The sequence below is a fragment of the Taeniopygia guttata genome, chromosome 9 (genome assembly GCF_048771995.1).
Source record: "Taeniopygia guttata chromosome 9, bTaeGut7.mat, whole genome shotgun sequence".
Classification (NCBI taxonomy): Eukaryota; Metazoa; Chordata; class Aves; order Passeriformes; family Estrildidae; genus Taeniopygia; species Taeniopygia guttata.
In genome coordinates, this window is record NC_133034.1 from 16,730,173 (window position 1) to 16,746,189 (window position 16,017).

The 16,017-nt window shown below is 37.8% G+C and overlaps 2 protein-coding genes across 2 annotated transcripts in view; one reads left to right on the forward strand and one right to left on the reverse strand.

Moving 5' to 3' along the window:
* PSMD1 (proteasome 26S subunit, non-ATPase 1) overlaps nt 1–16,017 on the forward strand; it is a 64,008-nt gene that overhangs the window by 20,497 nt on the left and 27,494 nt on the right.
* On the reverse strand, nt 1,815–15,362 carry HTR2B (5-hydroxytryptamine receptor 2B). The gene is made up of 3 exons (XM_002190856.7): nt 12,895–15,362; nt 6,262–6,462; nt 1,815–4,241 (listed from the first exon to the last, which is right to left on the reverse strand). Exons 1-3 carry the CDS (start codon nt 13,202–13,204, stop codon nt 3,361–3,363), a joined length of 1,392 nt encoding a protein of 463 aa, XP_002190892.4. The 5' UTR covers nt 13,205–15,362; the 3' UTR covers nt 1,815–3,360.

The window sequence follows — 16,017 nt, forward strand, 5'->3', positions numbered from 1 at the left end:
GAGACCGCTGAGTCCTTATGTGCATATCTGTGCTGTAATTTTTAATTAGATAGGCAGACAGAACATTGACTGAATGTTTCCTAACGTATTTTAAATAATTAAGCCACCATACTTGTCCCTTGTTCTTCTAAAGTGTTCTTCCCATAGTGCTTGGATGTTGCAGATCAGCTTTGACTTTTATCTTGCTTTTTGGTAGTTTAAAAAGAAATTAAATATGCCAGATAAAGGTCTTTGTGATAATGAGAAAAGTTGAACTTGGTATCTCTAAGTTATTATTTTATAAACTTTATTATTTTTTTATTTTATAGCCTCTATACAATAATAACTTGGAGTTATTTTTGTATTGAGACTGTAGAGCTGGCTAGGTGGCTGATTCGGTGTGGGTCAGATTTGGAAAGAACTGGCAGCATTTTGTCCAGAGAAAAGAATCCCTTTTTTTGTTTGTGTGTGTTAAGGGGGAAATGCATGGCCCCTTCCTTCTATAAAAATATTTTGTGTTCTACCGCCAAATGACTGCAAAGCTTTATCAGTTATTATACTGCTATCTTTATGAAAAACCTGTAAAATATTATAATGCTACGAAAATACTCTCACTTTGCAGACAGCATGTAAAAATATATTTTATAAATTTGTGTTACCTAAAAACAATACTCATTGTATTGACCTCCTGTTGTGCTTGTTGGTGCCACAAGAGCATTGTTGTCTGTAGTTACCATACAACAAACTGATGCTTTCTTACAGGATCTTGCAGTGACTCTTCATCATGTCTTACTAATGAAGGTGATTTCTTTGTTCAGAGCTGTTCTTGTAGATACAGTTGCTAAAACAAGAGCTCCACTGTCCATTATGTTTTCTTATTTCATAGTTCTGCATCTTCATCTTTTTTTTCTTGCTCTGTCCTGCTTTCCAAGGCTGTTACCTGAATTCTCAGCTTGTTTGCTTTGTAAGTGGATAAGCTCTGAGCAATATCTTCTTGCACTTAGCATGTTAAGTGGGAAGTGGAAGCATGGAATGTGCATGCTTTCTTGGCTGATGTGTTTCTGTCTATGAAGAAATTTTCTTTGCCTGTAGAAAGACTGGATTTTTGATTAGTCACTGGTCCTTTAGATTGAGGTTTGTTGTTGCTGTCTGAGTTACCTGAAACATGCTGAGCTTCTGTTTACAAATAGAAGCTGCTAATTTTAGCTTCTCTTTAGGTACTAAAATTGAGAAACCTGTATACTGGCTTGAGAAAATACATCTCTGTTGGGTGAGACCTTTTCAATGATAATTTCCTGTTGGTGGAGGTCGAAGCACTGATTGCAAAGAGGCCTTGAAATGTTTCTCTGTGAGACATTTAGGACAAATTACTCTTTGAGTAAGACAGGTTGCAGACTTGATAGCTATACAAGAACAGGGTCAGACAGAAGTGAGTTACCTCTCACTTTTGCTATGTGCTGTGAGCCAGCTGTGATGTTTCTGCTGGAAAGGGAAAATATAAGTTGCTACTGAAAGTAGGTGATTGCTGCTTGCTATATGAACATTTTTTTGTTTAATTAATATGGATTTATTTAAGTATCAAGAGAGTTTTCAAAGAAGACTACTTTTTGCTTTCTGACTGCTGGGCAATAACCCCTCAGGAATGATGTTTGCCTTTTGGTGTTACTACTCATGGAGGTGTCTTTTACAATTATCACAGTCCATCCATTCTGGCTTTTAACTGCAAAATCCTCCCAAACAAATTTTGATTAAGTGAAGAGAAGGGAGAGCAGTTAGAATTTACTCTGATTTAAGTGGCTAGTGATGATCACAAAAAAGGGGAGGAAGAAGACAACTTACTGCACGTACCACAGATGTATTTTTAATGCTTTTGCCTTAAAATCTCTGGCAGTTGTTACAGTAGGCTCTGTTTTGAACTTGCATATGTTTTAAATTAAATATATATAAATAAATGTTGGAGGGACATGTTAGCTTTAGTACTTTATGGTCTGCAGATGAAAAAATCCTAAGCCTTTTGCTGTACATAATTTTACTGTAACCAAAGAATGCTGAAAATATCAAAAATGAAAACAAAGCCCAAGCTGAAAATTTTACTGTAAATGGAAACTCTGGAAAAAATGGTGAGCTAGCTGCCTGATGTAAGGATTCCAGTACTTTGGGGAAATCAGACTTCTTTTCCCAAAGAGTCTGGAGCTGTCAGACGTTTCTGATTTCCTAAATAGCAGACTCTGGTAGCTTTTATGGATTGTGAGGACCAGTTATTTCTGTTAATTTTGTGGTCCTACCAAGGTCTTGAGCATGTTTGAGAGAGTGCAAATTGGGACCTGTAATTGGCCATTAATTCAATTAAATAATTTTGAGCTCAGCTAAACTGTGAATACTGCAGGTGGAGGCAGTACTGTTGTCACTGCTGTCTCTTAAATATTTGCTCTAATTTTCTTGTGAAGTAGCTGTTCTGTCTGTGATTTCTCTACTTCTGTGAACTACATTGGATGAGGGGAGGCTTTCACTGAAGTTTCCATGGTCATTAAAAAGGAAGTTTGTTCATATAAATTATAGGGATGTTCCAGGCATTGTGTATCCTGTTTTTCTTTTGGTAATTTATTGATTAAATACTTCATTTTCTTAGTATGAAAAGAAAAAAGGGCAGTTTTCAGTGAATAATCTGGCAACACGGAGCTTATGCATATGTAATGGAGATGAAATTCAAGTGGGTGAAATTCTACCCATCCCTACAGTAAAGGAATAATTTCCATACATGGAATTTTTAATCATGCCTTATGGAATGGGCTTGTACATGGGTCTCCAGAGTGAGTGATTCTGCTTGTGTTTAACACACCCTTTGAGAACAAGGAAAGCTCTTATGTGGATACATTCTTCTTCTGAGACTGAGTATCTGTAGGAGGGAACGCACTGAGCTTGTGTCCTGGTCTGTTTACAGAGGTTTAAATTGAAACCAATGAGTTTGTATCCCTCTGCTGCTTCCGTTGTAGAGCATCAACCTACAAATTTTTGTCTTCTTGCCAGAGCAAATGTTAGAGCAGTGTTTGTACAGAAACACTTTTCTTATAAAGATGTGCTTTGAAGAGACTGAAGGTGATGAGAATTGAAGTCAGATACTTAAACTGATTTAGCTTTTATTTATTTCCCTCTTCCTTAGGCTACAGTTCTTCATGAGTCATTTGTCATGGAATGAAATTGTGGTTGCCACCATGGGGTTGGGGTTAAAGCAGAGGAGACTTTGGAGGAGAGGAATTAATATAAATTTATAAGATATTGCTTGCATAAATAACAGAAAACAATAGTATTTATTCCCTCTTACAGTGCAGTTATCTATAATAATACATACAGTAATGCTGTAGGGACATGGCTGCCATTCCACTATACATAGCTGACTTGTTCTTCTGTTTTATCAACCTCATTTTCGGTGAGCAGCAATGTATCCAGCAGAATGGCCGATGATGCTTGGATGGGTGAGCTCCTCAGCCTCATTGGGCTCTGGTACATAATGGGGTTAATCCCATTTCTCATCCCATTCATGACAAAAAGCTTGGAATTTTCTGCTACAGAGCTTCTGAAAGATATCCTGCTGGAGCGCTGCCGAAGGGCCTTGATAGGCTTTGTGGTCCGATAGTTGCAAGTGATGTACCTGCTGAAAGCCTCCCTAAATGTTTTGTTGAAGAGCGTATATACAAGAGGGTTCACTCCTGAGGATACATACCCTATCCAAACAAATATCTCCAAAAGCTTTTGAAAAACCTCCTTGTTGCAGGAGTTGCACAGGACTGAGCTGATGTTTGTTATGAAGAATGGGCACCACATCAGCAAGAAAAGAAAAAATACAATCCCCAGAACTTTTGACGCCCTTTGTTCATTGGTTATCGTTTGCATGGACTTCCTCCCAATGGTGGATGTCCTGCAGATAGGCATGTCACTGGACAAAGTCGGGTCCTTTCTGGAGCCATTTAGCATGGCCACCTTTTCTGGTGAGGAGGCAGGTGTTGTGTCACGCTGAAAGACTGTGGACACTGTTGACCAGGTGAAGCGCTGAGGCGGCTTGTTGATCAAATAGGCCTTTTTGCGCAGCACTCGGATTGTCAGCAAATAAGTGACGATCATGATAGCAAGAGGAATGAAGAAGGCAGCCACTGATCCGTACAGAATGAAGTCATGAAAACGATCAGGCATCAGGACACACGTGATGTTTGTAGAGCTGCCATTTCCATCCTCAATGCCTCTGATAGGGACTGGAATTGCAATGCCTGTAGGAGAAAAAACAAGATTCAGCAAAGGGTAATCGCTTGCAATCGCTTCACTGGGCCAGAAGCCTCAGGGTTTCTAAAGAAAGGTAATTCCTGAGCTCTGGAGCAGGCACAGGAACACAACGTGAAGTGTTGAGAGCATCACGTGGGTAATTGGGCAAACATACTTTGTAAGACTTGGCAGGCTGAGCTTTAACAGAGTGCCCTTTCTAAGGAGATTGGGCCTGACTTGTAGTGATTGAGGAAGCAGTATAAAAGTGCCAACTTTTCAAGTGTAAAGCACATAAATTGCTTTGACTCTGATTATTAGAATTAGTATGGCTTTTCTTCCAGTGAAAAATGTTTTCCTAATTCCATCTCCCCGGGTTATTTTTCCTCTTCCCCAGGGTAACCTTTGCGCTTTTTGAAGGACAGTTTTGTAAATACATAAATCTTGGCTTTCCCTCTTCTATTAACCAGCTGACTCGACACAGACAGCTGATTTTTTTCACCCTGCTTGACTCTTTCATATATACAAGTAGCTAAATAGTTGCCAGAATTATGCAGCATGTGTTTGAGATGGATTTGTTGTTTAGAGTCTCCTGCATATTTAGGAGTGTTTAAATGAGGCTGGCTAGCTCTGTAATTCACCACTCATTTTAAAAAAATGTTAACAGTCTTGTCTTTTAAATGAATTTTTTATAACCACTAAATTACAGTCAGCACTTCATTTGCCAGCAGTTTGACATTACAACAAAAACAACAGGTTCCTTACTGTCTGGTGAATGTGATTTGTGCAGTTTTCTGATACCACTTAATGAGATACAGGGATTTATTGTATTCCTCTGCTACTCTGCTTACTGAAGCTGGTTTAAAGCAGCAGGAGCAAAATTGGTTATCCTTCAGCAACTTGAACCCTTTCTTAATTAGAAGCTCACCTTCAGATACAACAAGCATTTAAAATGGAGATTGAACCAAATTAACCTTTGATTTGGAGAACCTGGCTCAGCTGCAGAGTAGCTTTATGTTAGACAAAAAGAAATTGAAAAGTAAAGTGCTGTTTAATGGCAGTAAATCACACATTAAAACGTCATATATTGTGAGTGTCTTGTCATGCTAAGTTTTTGGGTTTTTTTTGGAGGGGGGTGGATTGGTGATAGCATAGAGATAGCATCTTTTCTCCTATCATCACAGCTCTTCCAGAATTTTTTTCAACTCAGAAATTTGGGGGTTGCCTCAGCCAAGAATGTGGATTCTCCTATGCATCATTTGCCTTCATAATGCAGAATAATTTTGGTTTGTCTTGCAGACAGAGCATACAGCACTAAGGCTGTCTGGAACGTGTATTCAATTATTTGAATTAAATGTTTTCACTTCCTTAGCTCATTTAACAGATTCATTTTTTTAAGCATTAAAGACAGATGATGTGCACATCACAGAGACACTGATATCACTGAAGTTTGTATGTTGGTATGAACTTCTTCATATAAACTGTTCCAGATTTGTTGTTTTGATTGTTTGAGGGTTTTTTGTTAGACATTAGCCTTTCTATATGCTGTCTCAACCTTCAGTGTTAGCCTGGATGTTACCAGCCACTGATTTATATCGTTGCTATAAATAATTAACCCTTTTGTACTTCCCTTATGTGGAATTTTACCAACATCTTTTCAAGGCTTAAAATTGTGTTTGGGACAAAATATAGCACCACAGGAACATGAAATCTTGCTTTCCCAGGAGACATGATATGCATGTAGATACTGTTTTCTGATTTTTGAATTTTTAGGACCATGAAGAAGAGTGATGATTAATACTCTGACTCAATCCTTGGCCTTTCTGGTGAGCCTAATAAGGAGCAATGGTTCAGGCAGATTTTTGTGATGTAGCTATGTATGATCCAAGAGGTGGACTTTGACCAGCCTGAGTGTTATAGTCCTCCAATCAATAGTACTTGGCCAAATTTTCCACTTTCTGCACATTTCACCTATTGTTTTGGACATGAAAAGCTCCTGTATTCCTTTCCCAGTCTCCAGGTCTCACATACCTATTGAAATGAGCCAAACCACGATGATTTTGATGATTGTTGTAGCCCATGAATTGTACTGGCTGGCCTGGATTGGCTTTTTTATTGCAATGTAGCGGTCCAGGGAGATGGCACAGAGGTGCATGATGGAAGCTGTGGAAAAGAGGACATCAAGGAACAGCCAGATAGGACACAAGGCAGTTGGTAAAGGCCAGGTATTGTCTGAAAGAGAAAAAAAAGCTCATGAGAATCTAAGCTTTTTGAGAACTTCGTGTAATTTTCCTGTGGCATCAGTACCTTTGAAAAGTTCTTAATACTACAGGAACTGAGCTTTGTCACTGCTTCAGTGACAAAGATGGGTTCTGTCTTATATTTTCATTAGCTCTTAACTGACATGGTTGCTGCCATCATATTCATCAGGCTACTTGTGTGCTATAAACCTTTCCCTGTCTTTTTGTCCTTTTATGGCTAGGACTCTGGGTTAAAAAGTTTTATTAAAAATTGATTGTGACTGGTTCTTGTGAACCTATTGTTGAATGATTATTTTCAGCTGTTTCTGCTTGATAGTCTTGTGATTCGAGGTTATGTTAAATGGAAGAGATAATGAGTCATAACCAAAGTATTAGTTAGTCATTGTAGAACCACTATTGAATCTTAGGAGTGATATTGAAGAAGCTTGTTCACACATCTTTAAAATGAGTTTGATGTATCAGTTGGCCATATACACTTGAACATTAATGTGACAGAGTAGGGCTGTTGTATCCCAGTAATGATTTTGTAAAAATTTAACATTTTTGTGCATGTCCTTTTTTTTGTTTCCCCAACAGCCATGGCTTGGATTTTAAGTCTGGCATCCCGTTTCTTAGAGACAGATAACTTATCTGTCCTTAATATTAATCTTTATTGTAAACATAGGGTCTGTCAACTGCACTGATAAGGTTTTATAGTGTTCAGATTTCCAAAAGGCTTGTGTTTTTGAGAGCTGAGTCTCCCTATCAATGTCTGCAGTACCAAATGAACTTTAATGGAATTCTGATTATTTTTAACTGGTCTGTTTTCACTCTGAAGTAGCTTCTCTTGCAATCCAGTGCGAGCAGTGTTCAGTTTGAGGTGCACTTTAGTGTTGTGTGTCTATAAGGATGTTCTGTAGTCCCAGGGAAGAATGTGTGAACGAGGAAGATTTTTCTGTTTCTCATGTTAGAAGTTGATCTACTAAATGTATTTTCCTCCCTTATAAAATTCAACTGTACTCAATCAGTAAGTACATTATTAGTATTGCCAGGGAAATCAGTTCTTCGCTGATTGACGACTGGGGGAAAAAATTGCATTTCTAATAAATCAGATTGCTTTTCATTTCCTTGGTCAGCATAAATTGACCTGCGTGCTGAGAACACCAAATGAGCTGGACTTTTGTAATGTTCAGTCTTATCAATGTGGTAACATTGCAGTCATTTCAGATTAAAACATTTTTTTATAACATGACTGATTGATGGAAATGATAACGGCGATGCTTTGACTTGAATTACGAACTCCAGTGGATGGAAAATTTTATGAAGACAAATATAGCAAGTACTTGTCTGCACTCTTACCTATGCTGGGAAACCTGTGTTAAACAAAGAGAATAGAAGGATGGAGCCCTGAACTGAACCTCAGCCATCCCCAAAGCAGAGGACTCCAGGTGAGGATGATATAGGCAGTGAGGCAGAAGGGGAAGAGGCAGTCTGCTTTCAATTTATTAATCAGAAAATTTTAGTATCTACCATAATTATTTCCTAAAATAGATTCTATCATTGAAATTATGCTTCAAAAACTTAATCTGTCAGGCAGGTATGAGAAAGTTGTAATTAGTAAATTATGAAACATTTACTCATCTTTAATTTTCATGCCTAGACTTTTAGCTGGCAGTAAGGTATGGTATATTTCTGAAACAGATTTCCTTTAAGAAGAAAATCCAAAATGTATTGTGGCTCATGTAACCAGCTGTAACTAAAAAAAAAAAAAAAGACAGTTAAAAGAAGGAACTGATTTGATGGGCTTGAAATGTTTTTGCTCACTTCAGAAAATTGACAGCTTCTTTTGACTTTGTTATGAAGGATTAGTTCAGGTAAAACATGAGCAATAGAAAGTGTGTTCTATAACTTGAAGGATGGCAGATAGCATAGCTGGATTTCAAGTGAGCAGCTAATACTTCTTTTAGATAGTACTCGCATGCCATTCCCTGGATTACAACTGCTTTGAGTTTTGGAAAATCCAGTGTAAGAAGTCTTTCCTTTTTTAGTTAATTTACTATTTGCAGAAGAAAATACTTTGCAACAAAAGGTCCTTTTGCTTCTTTGAAATAAAGATACATTTAAACAGTGATCTGATACAAAGCAATCTCATACATTTTTTACTTTTAAGAGCTTTCGTGAGTTGACAAGTGCAAGTGAACAGAGAAAGCTTCCTATTTTTTTTATTTTTGTCTGTTTTTGTACTGGGTGCAGAAGGCAGTAGGTTATCACATTCATGATTATAGCATTAATTTCTGCTGTGTTTGCGTGTATGAGATGCTGGTTTTTGTCCAAACAAAATCAAAGTAAACTTAAAGTGCAAAAATTGATAAGAACTGAAGATGAGGGTTATTATTCAAATGAAACAAATATCACAAAACTGATACTTTAAAGTGCAGAAGGGTCACACAATTATCTAGGATTCATTCTGTGGTGTAATATTGTTGTAACTTACTTTGATTTTTAAGTTATACCTGCATTAGAAGCTTTGTGCCCATTGCTTGAGGCAATGCTCTGGGCTGAGTTCTTGTGCTTTTCTGGTGATGGTGGTGTTGTCTATCACGGTTGGTTTAGGATTAGGGAAATAATGGAATATTAATTTCCTTCCATGACTCAGAAAGCATCTCTGACCCTTGAATGTGATGGTGACCTGCCTGATTGCTGTCCTGCTTTATAATTCAGAACCTAAAATGTGTATGTCCTGCCAAGTAGTGATACAAAGCTGTTAACAGATCATACTCAGTTTAGACTGTTCTGATTCTCCTATTATAGATCTACATTGTGGCAGTGCAGACCAGAGCATTTACAGGGCAGATATTCTCCACTTCCATTTTTCTTGGGAACTAATATGCATTGAATTTTTAAATATTTTTTTAAACGCCTTGGTTACCTGACAAAGATGCCTGCCTGAAAATTTTTCTTGTTTCTCCAGCTGTCAGGTGGTTTAACTTAAAAAGAAATTCCTTCTTCCTGCAAACCTTGCTTGTGATCCTCTGAGCACTGCAGCAGTGCTGCTTTTGAAGATTTTGCTTATTTTGAGTCAAAATAAGACCAAATACATGCTTTAAGATTTATCTTGCACCTTTGGAGTAGTAAAATGAGCTTTTACCGTAACTGTCTACCCTTGATTAATCTTTATGTAAGAAAAGCTTTATTTATAGAAAATACCTTAGAAAATATGTAATCCTTAAAACAAAGTACAGTATAGAAGAGCTGCTCTTGCTGTAAGCCAAAATGTTTTTGGAAAGCTTGAGAGAAAACACTGCTTATGTACATGTATAAGTATGATTGAGAGAAGTCTTTAAATAGACTTGGAAACCATTTATTCTTCTGCTCTGAGGGCTGCAGAAATGTGTTACCTGTAAAGGGCCTTGTCCTTGTTATATAATAACACTTCTGCTGAGATGGGAATGGATATTTTCAGTCTCCTGCTCCTTTAGCCAAAGCTTCAATCTTCATACTGATGTGTGTGTGTCTGTAGCTGTATGTGGGGTATTCACCCTCGAGTACTTGGCTCCATGGGCTGCCAAGTCCTGGTGTCTCCAGGCTGTTCCCCAGGTTTTTTAATCAAAGTAATTTTTTCAATTAGGCTTACTTTCTGATAAACCCTTGATAAATCTTTAGATTTGAGATTGTGGAGAGTAGTCCCTGATTAAAGTTTTCTCTGGCAGTTTGCACAAGGAAGAAGGGAAAATTTGTTGTGGTTATCATCAGTGATTGGGGAAGATTAGGACTGGTTGCTTGTGATAGATTAAAATAATGGTTTGCAGCTAGGATGATCAACATTCCTTTCTGATTTTAAGTGGATGATTATCAGGAAGAAAGAATGCATTTTAAGAAATGTACATATGTTGTCTTCTAGTAGCCCATTGCCCACCAAGCCATGGACAACAGATTTCTTCCTGCTGCAGGCTTTGCAAATGGGAGGATCTCTCAAGTTTGTTTGGTAATTTCACTATTCAATGAATTTCAGTAGTTCTGAGTGTTAGAAATTTGGGTAACTGTTTTGAAAGCTCAATTTCAGAGGAATTGTTATCTCCTAGCGGGCCCTCATTTTTTTTAAAGAAATGACAAATATTTAGCAAGCTATAAAAGCTATGAAATGTTTGTGTTCTGACATTCACAGTCCTAAATTAAAATTGTTGTGTATGCTTGTACCAGAGTATTTTTTGGTTGCTCTGCTGAGAATAAATCATGTGCTGCTCATAGCATTACACCTGCAAGTGAGTTTACAGATTGATTTATTTACTTATTTTTAAAAGGGGCAGCTCTTTATTACAGACACAGTGCATTTCTGAAGATTTTTTGGTGAATGTTCTGTCAGGGTGTGGAGCCAATGCCTGTAGCAGGTTTTGATTTTGAACACCCTATGACACATTAGTTTGTGCAGTCAGGATCTTAATGTGACTGCACTTCAGTTCACACCTTTTCCTTCAAATCTTCTCCACATAATTAGATATCAATCCCAAATCGGAAGCATAATATTTGTACTCTGTATCTAGAAGCTGCACCCAGCTCTTTCATTATTATGGAAACATTCCTGTGTGGAGGTGCCAGGAGGCTGGATTTAGTTGGCTGTCTGGCTGTCAGTGACTTTGTTCGTGTAGGTGTCTGGCTAATGTAGCTTCAAGATTTAGACTTGTTATGTATTTAATATCTGTTCTGTCTTCATTCCGGTAACTCCTCATGTTTTGCTCATGCTTTGAACTTCTATAAACACCTCAGCATCTTCTCCCAGTTAGTGAAGAGGCAAAGCAGTTTTTCTGGTTGGCTGCCAAAGAGAGACTTGTGAGCAAGAAATTTCAGTTTTAACCACTGTTGTGTAGAAGGCGGGTTGTGGTCTTAATTATAATTGATTTTACTACTTTCTGGTAAATTTCCTGCACCATGAAAGACATTTTTGTTTGACTTTTGAATTAAGATTCCTAGCATGCTTTAAACTGTTGTAACCAGGGTTTAGCAGTGGATTAATTGAGAGATTAAGGAGCAATAGAGTCCTTATGAATTTATAAAGAAAAGATTTGTTAGTCTAGCAGAATGAAAATAAAAATAAAATCCAAAACAAGAAAATTCCACCACTGCCAAAAACCTACTCCACAAAATCCAGGATTTGCCTTCCCTTTATATTGATTGCTAGTAAATACTAGTATTTTTTATGGCTGGTAGATTTATTGTTGTTAGTAATGAGACCTTTGGCAGGCACTAAGCATCCATGTGTAAGTATAGAAATGTGTATCTGCTTCTTGCCTCCCACTCATGTGCACATACATGACAAACCAATGTTTTCTGTAAGTGGTTTTTTGAGTTAGAAATCACTGTCTCAGTTATGTACATTCAGTTTTCTTTTTAGAAATTATTGCTTCAGAAAAAAAAAATCCCTATTCTACGATCTCAATGCTGAATTCTGACCTCCTGTTCACAATTATGTTTAGGGAGAAGAAGCCTGTAACACACAGAAATTCTCAAGGCATTTAATGAATGAATAAACACATTTGTTAATAAAGTGATACCAATTTTTCTGTACAGAAACTACTGATGGCCTTTCTGAAATACAGTTTGTGATTGTATTTGCTTGTTGCTCAGGCAACTCTTAGAGTCTAGCCTAGGAAAGATTAACTCCTCCAGCCCTTCTTTGGGACCCAGTGTACCTTAAAGGTTAATTATATAAATCATTAAGTTATTGAAAAACCTGTCTCATTGATTTTTCCCATATATGATATGAAAATAAACAATTTAAAATGTATTCTTAAAGAAATTTAGCTGTAAAAGAGAGACACTTTCCCATGGAGTTGCCTCTAATTAGTTGTCAGAAGCAGTATCTGAAATAAAGCTAGACGTGAGAGGCTGTGGAAAAATCATCCTTGTTCTGTAATGACTAACGAGAAAGAAAATGTCACATCCACTGTTTGTTCTTATGAAAAAGATCTATTTTATTTCTATGAAGCAGACTAAATGACAGATACGTATCTCAAACATTAGGTACTTGTATTGAGGCTTCCTTGGCTTGACAGATGATTTACTTGTGATGTCTTATGAACCTGTGGCTTTCCCCAGGGTGGGAGGAAATCAGTTTCTCTGAAACCAGTGCTGATAAAGTTTGTTGTCACTGACAGTGCCAGGGGCCAGCCCTGACTGACCATGTAAATATATGACTGCTCATGGAGTCAATACTCAGGTAAAATCAAGGAAAGAATATCCACATAGTTATACTTCCCATAAACACATTAGGCTGTACTAAGGTGAGAGAGAGAGAAGATTTGGCAGCCCACATCCAAGTGATTTTTAAAATTGTAATGCTGGAAAGCAAACAACTTTTTTGTTTAAATTAGACCTCCCAGAATTGTACCCCATAGGCAAACTGATGAAACAAACATACTGCACTTACCAAATAATATTATGAGAAGGGCAATTGGCATCACAAACAGACCCACGAGCAAATCTGCCACCGCCAAGGATGTCAGAAAGTAGTTGGTAGCATATTGCAACTTCTTCTCCAGGGACACTGCCAGAATGACAAGTATGTTCCCCCCAATGGTGGGGATTATCAGCAGGAGGATCAGCAATGCTGCCCAGTGCACTTTATTTCCTAGTTCCTCACTTGGGTAGTCCTGCTTGGGTGCTCCTGTCACTGAGAGAGGTGACAAAGATCCATTGCCAGCTCCAGATCCGTTCAAGGACTGTAAAGGATGGGACATTTTTGTCTGCAGAGGAATGTCTTCAGGGGTTGTATTTTGCGCAGGAGTTGGGTACGGTGTAAGAGTTGTCTGTTCCTCTCTGGTCCAGGATGGTCCTGAAGATAGGCCAGCATGGTCAGTATAGTGAACTGGTCATCTGTTATTTTGAGATACTGTAACCATGTCCAAGCTGATATCCAATTTTTTTATTCTATGCCTTGCTGGGCGCAAAAGAGTTTTAAAAATTAAAATCCTGTCTTGTGTCCATCTCTGGTTGGTAGGGTTCAGGGGTCCGGTCTCCCCTTTATGGTGATATTCAGATTTCAGAAGATTAAAAGGAAAAAATCAGTAGCTGTCAAAGATAAGCAGTGCATTAGCTTCCTTTTTTTTTTTTTCTGCAGAAGTAAAATGTGATAGATGAATCTGAATGCAAAACAACTCCCTTTAGGTGCTGTCTATGTAGATTTTTTCCTTCTGAGTACAAACTGATGCAGAGGCAGATGCTCGAGTTGTGTATGTGCAACTCCTCCTCTCCCGAGTGTCTAGTCTCCAGCAGTATGTGCGTAGGCAGACAGCAGATCCCATATTTCCCCTTATTAAGAATCCTATTTCTCCTCAGAGGGTAACCCCAAAAATATCTTCAGAAATTATGTATGAGCTTTCCGTTTTAATCTCAGCACTTCCTAATTTATCAGGTGAGGGTCAGGAAGCTGCAGACAATAAAACACTGCTGACAGTCTCAAGGGGACTGTAGAGATTTATCGAACTGAGACATCTAAATTTACTCGTTACTAGAAGGGGTCGGGGTGAGTAAAATGCTTGTTTTTGTAATCTGAGCAAGGCTTTTATTAAGCACAGCCCGTTCTCTCCCTCTGTCTTTCTCCGTCTCTGTCAACTCTGGTAAATACTTAATGCTTGCATTTCCCTCTTCAAGCAGAGACTCGAACAACTGTCCCAACATTAAGCTGAACAAATCTGAGAAGATTTGATATATTGCAGTTTTCATGTGAAGAAAGCCTTACCTCTTTCTCTTGCACTTTAGTAGAGTTCACTTTGCATCCAGGAAGATCCTTTATAGTTTTCTTTTTAGTCATATGGTGGAAGTTGAGATTTTTCACTACTTTCTGGAAAACAAGTTATTCATTTGCTTTTGTCTTTTATAATGTTTCTGAAGCTTGTCTCTTTGCATACTTTTTTTTTAGTACATTTCTTCTATCACGAAGATTAAGAATTTCTGTTTTGGGAAAACTGTATTTCTTCTCATCCAGGTATTTTCTCCGACCTTGAAATGGAGGAAAAGAATAATTCTTACCACATGTAAAAAAGGATAGAAATAAGGTTTTATTTGCTTTTGCTGTCCTTTGACTTCCATTCTTTGTTGATTCTATTTCGATGATCAGCAGAGTCTGTATGCAGTTCTCTCTTTGTTCACAAGCAAAGCTCGCAGTTTGCTGCTACCCTTGTTCCTTGATTGACTCCTTCCAGTGTGTCCAGCTCCAGTGTTTGGAAAGCAGGGAAGTGAGTGGGTGGGGGGTTTGGCTGGAAATGAGACAGAGAGGGTTAATTGATTCACTGCTCCAGCACTACAAGGTGTGCTCCCTGGAGCTGTATCAGGATGTGTGGGTCCTGGAAAATGAGTCTTCACACTACAGCATTCTGTCTCTGTGCACTGTAGCGTCTGTCTGTCTGTCTGCTGCTTGCTCTCTGGCCTCACTTGCTTTCTGGATGGAAGCACATTTTTAACCCTAAAAAGTTCTGCCTGTAAACACTCCAGGGTTTTTCCTGGAGTTAACCCTAAAAAATTCTGCAACCCTGTAAACACTCCAGGTTTTTTCTTGCCTAACTTTATAAATGTATTGTCTAGCACACTAACTTTAAGTGTGTGCACTGTTACTTTAAAACTTTCCTTCTGCAGCTGCTTTTTATTATCCTGAGTGTTCTCTTTTGTTACCTTCCAACTTTCAGTCAGATATGTGTATAGCCTAAGCGTCATCTTATAGTTTTGTATTAAAATGGAAATAGAGTTCACTTCAAGGACATTAGCTGCAAAATTGTGTAATAAGTCCTTGAGTAAAGGCCAGAATAGACCATGAGATCATGGTTTGACCCTCTGTATGACACCAGCCATTACATTCCATGAATTGCTAGTGCTTACCAGCCTTGAGCTGGAAATCAGGTCTGTAGTGAGCTGTGCATCAATTTATACTTCTTTAAAAAATAAAAAATTCTATCTCTAGGATGCGGGTAACGTGGGGCCAAAAAGAGAAGGCTGCTGTCAGAAATTCACAGAAATACTTAGTATATTCAGATCATACAATAGAATTTTCAGTAGCTCTCACTTGTTCCTTACTTTTCCTGTTTAAAGGAAACTGTCAATAAGATTCCATGCTGTATTCATTTACATTTGAGATTTGATTTCTTTGTTCATCAGAAAATTATATATTACAAAAATAAAGATTAATCCAGCTATAGTAATATTGTTTCCTTATCTGGCCACCTCCCTATTGTCACCGCTGACAGTACTGAAAGAGCAGAACACATGAAAACATATAAAAAATGGAAATTGAGACCAGACAATACCTTATTTGGCTAATGGACATTTGGATTCAGTTTTTCTTAAGCTCCACTATGTCTAATCAACTTCTGGTTTATATTTTATAAATCTTGAAGGATATCCTCACATTAATCTAGCTGTACTTGAAGTTTTTACTGCAGGTTGTTCTGATGAAAGCTAATGAGTACATTTATATCTAGTTGAAAAGGAAATTATTCTTAAGATACAGATAAAACAAATTATCTTGGGAACTTGTGGAAGATGATACAAGTGTAGTGGT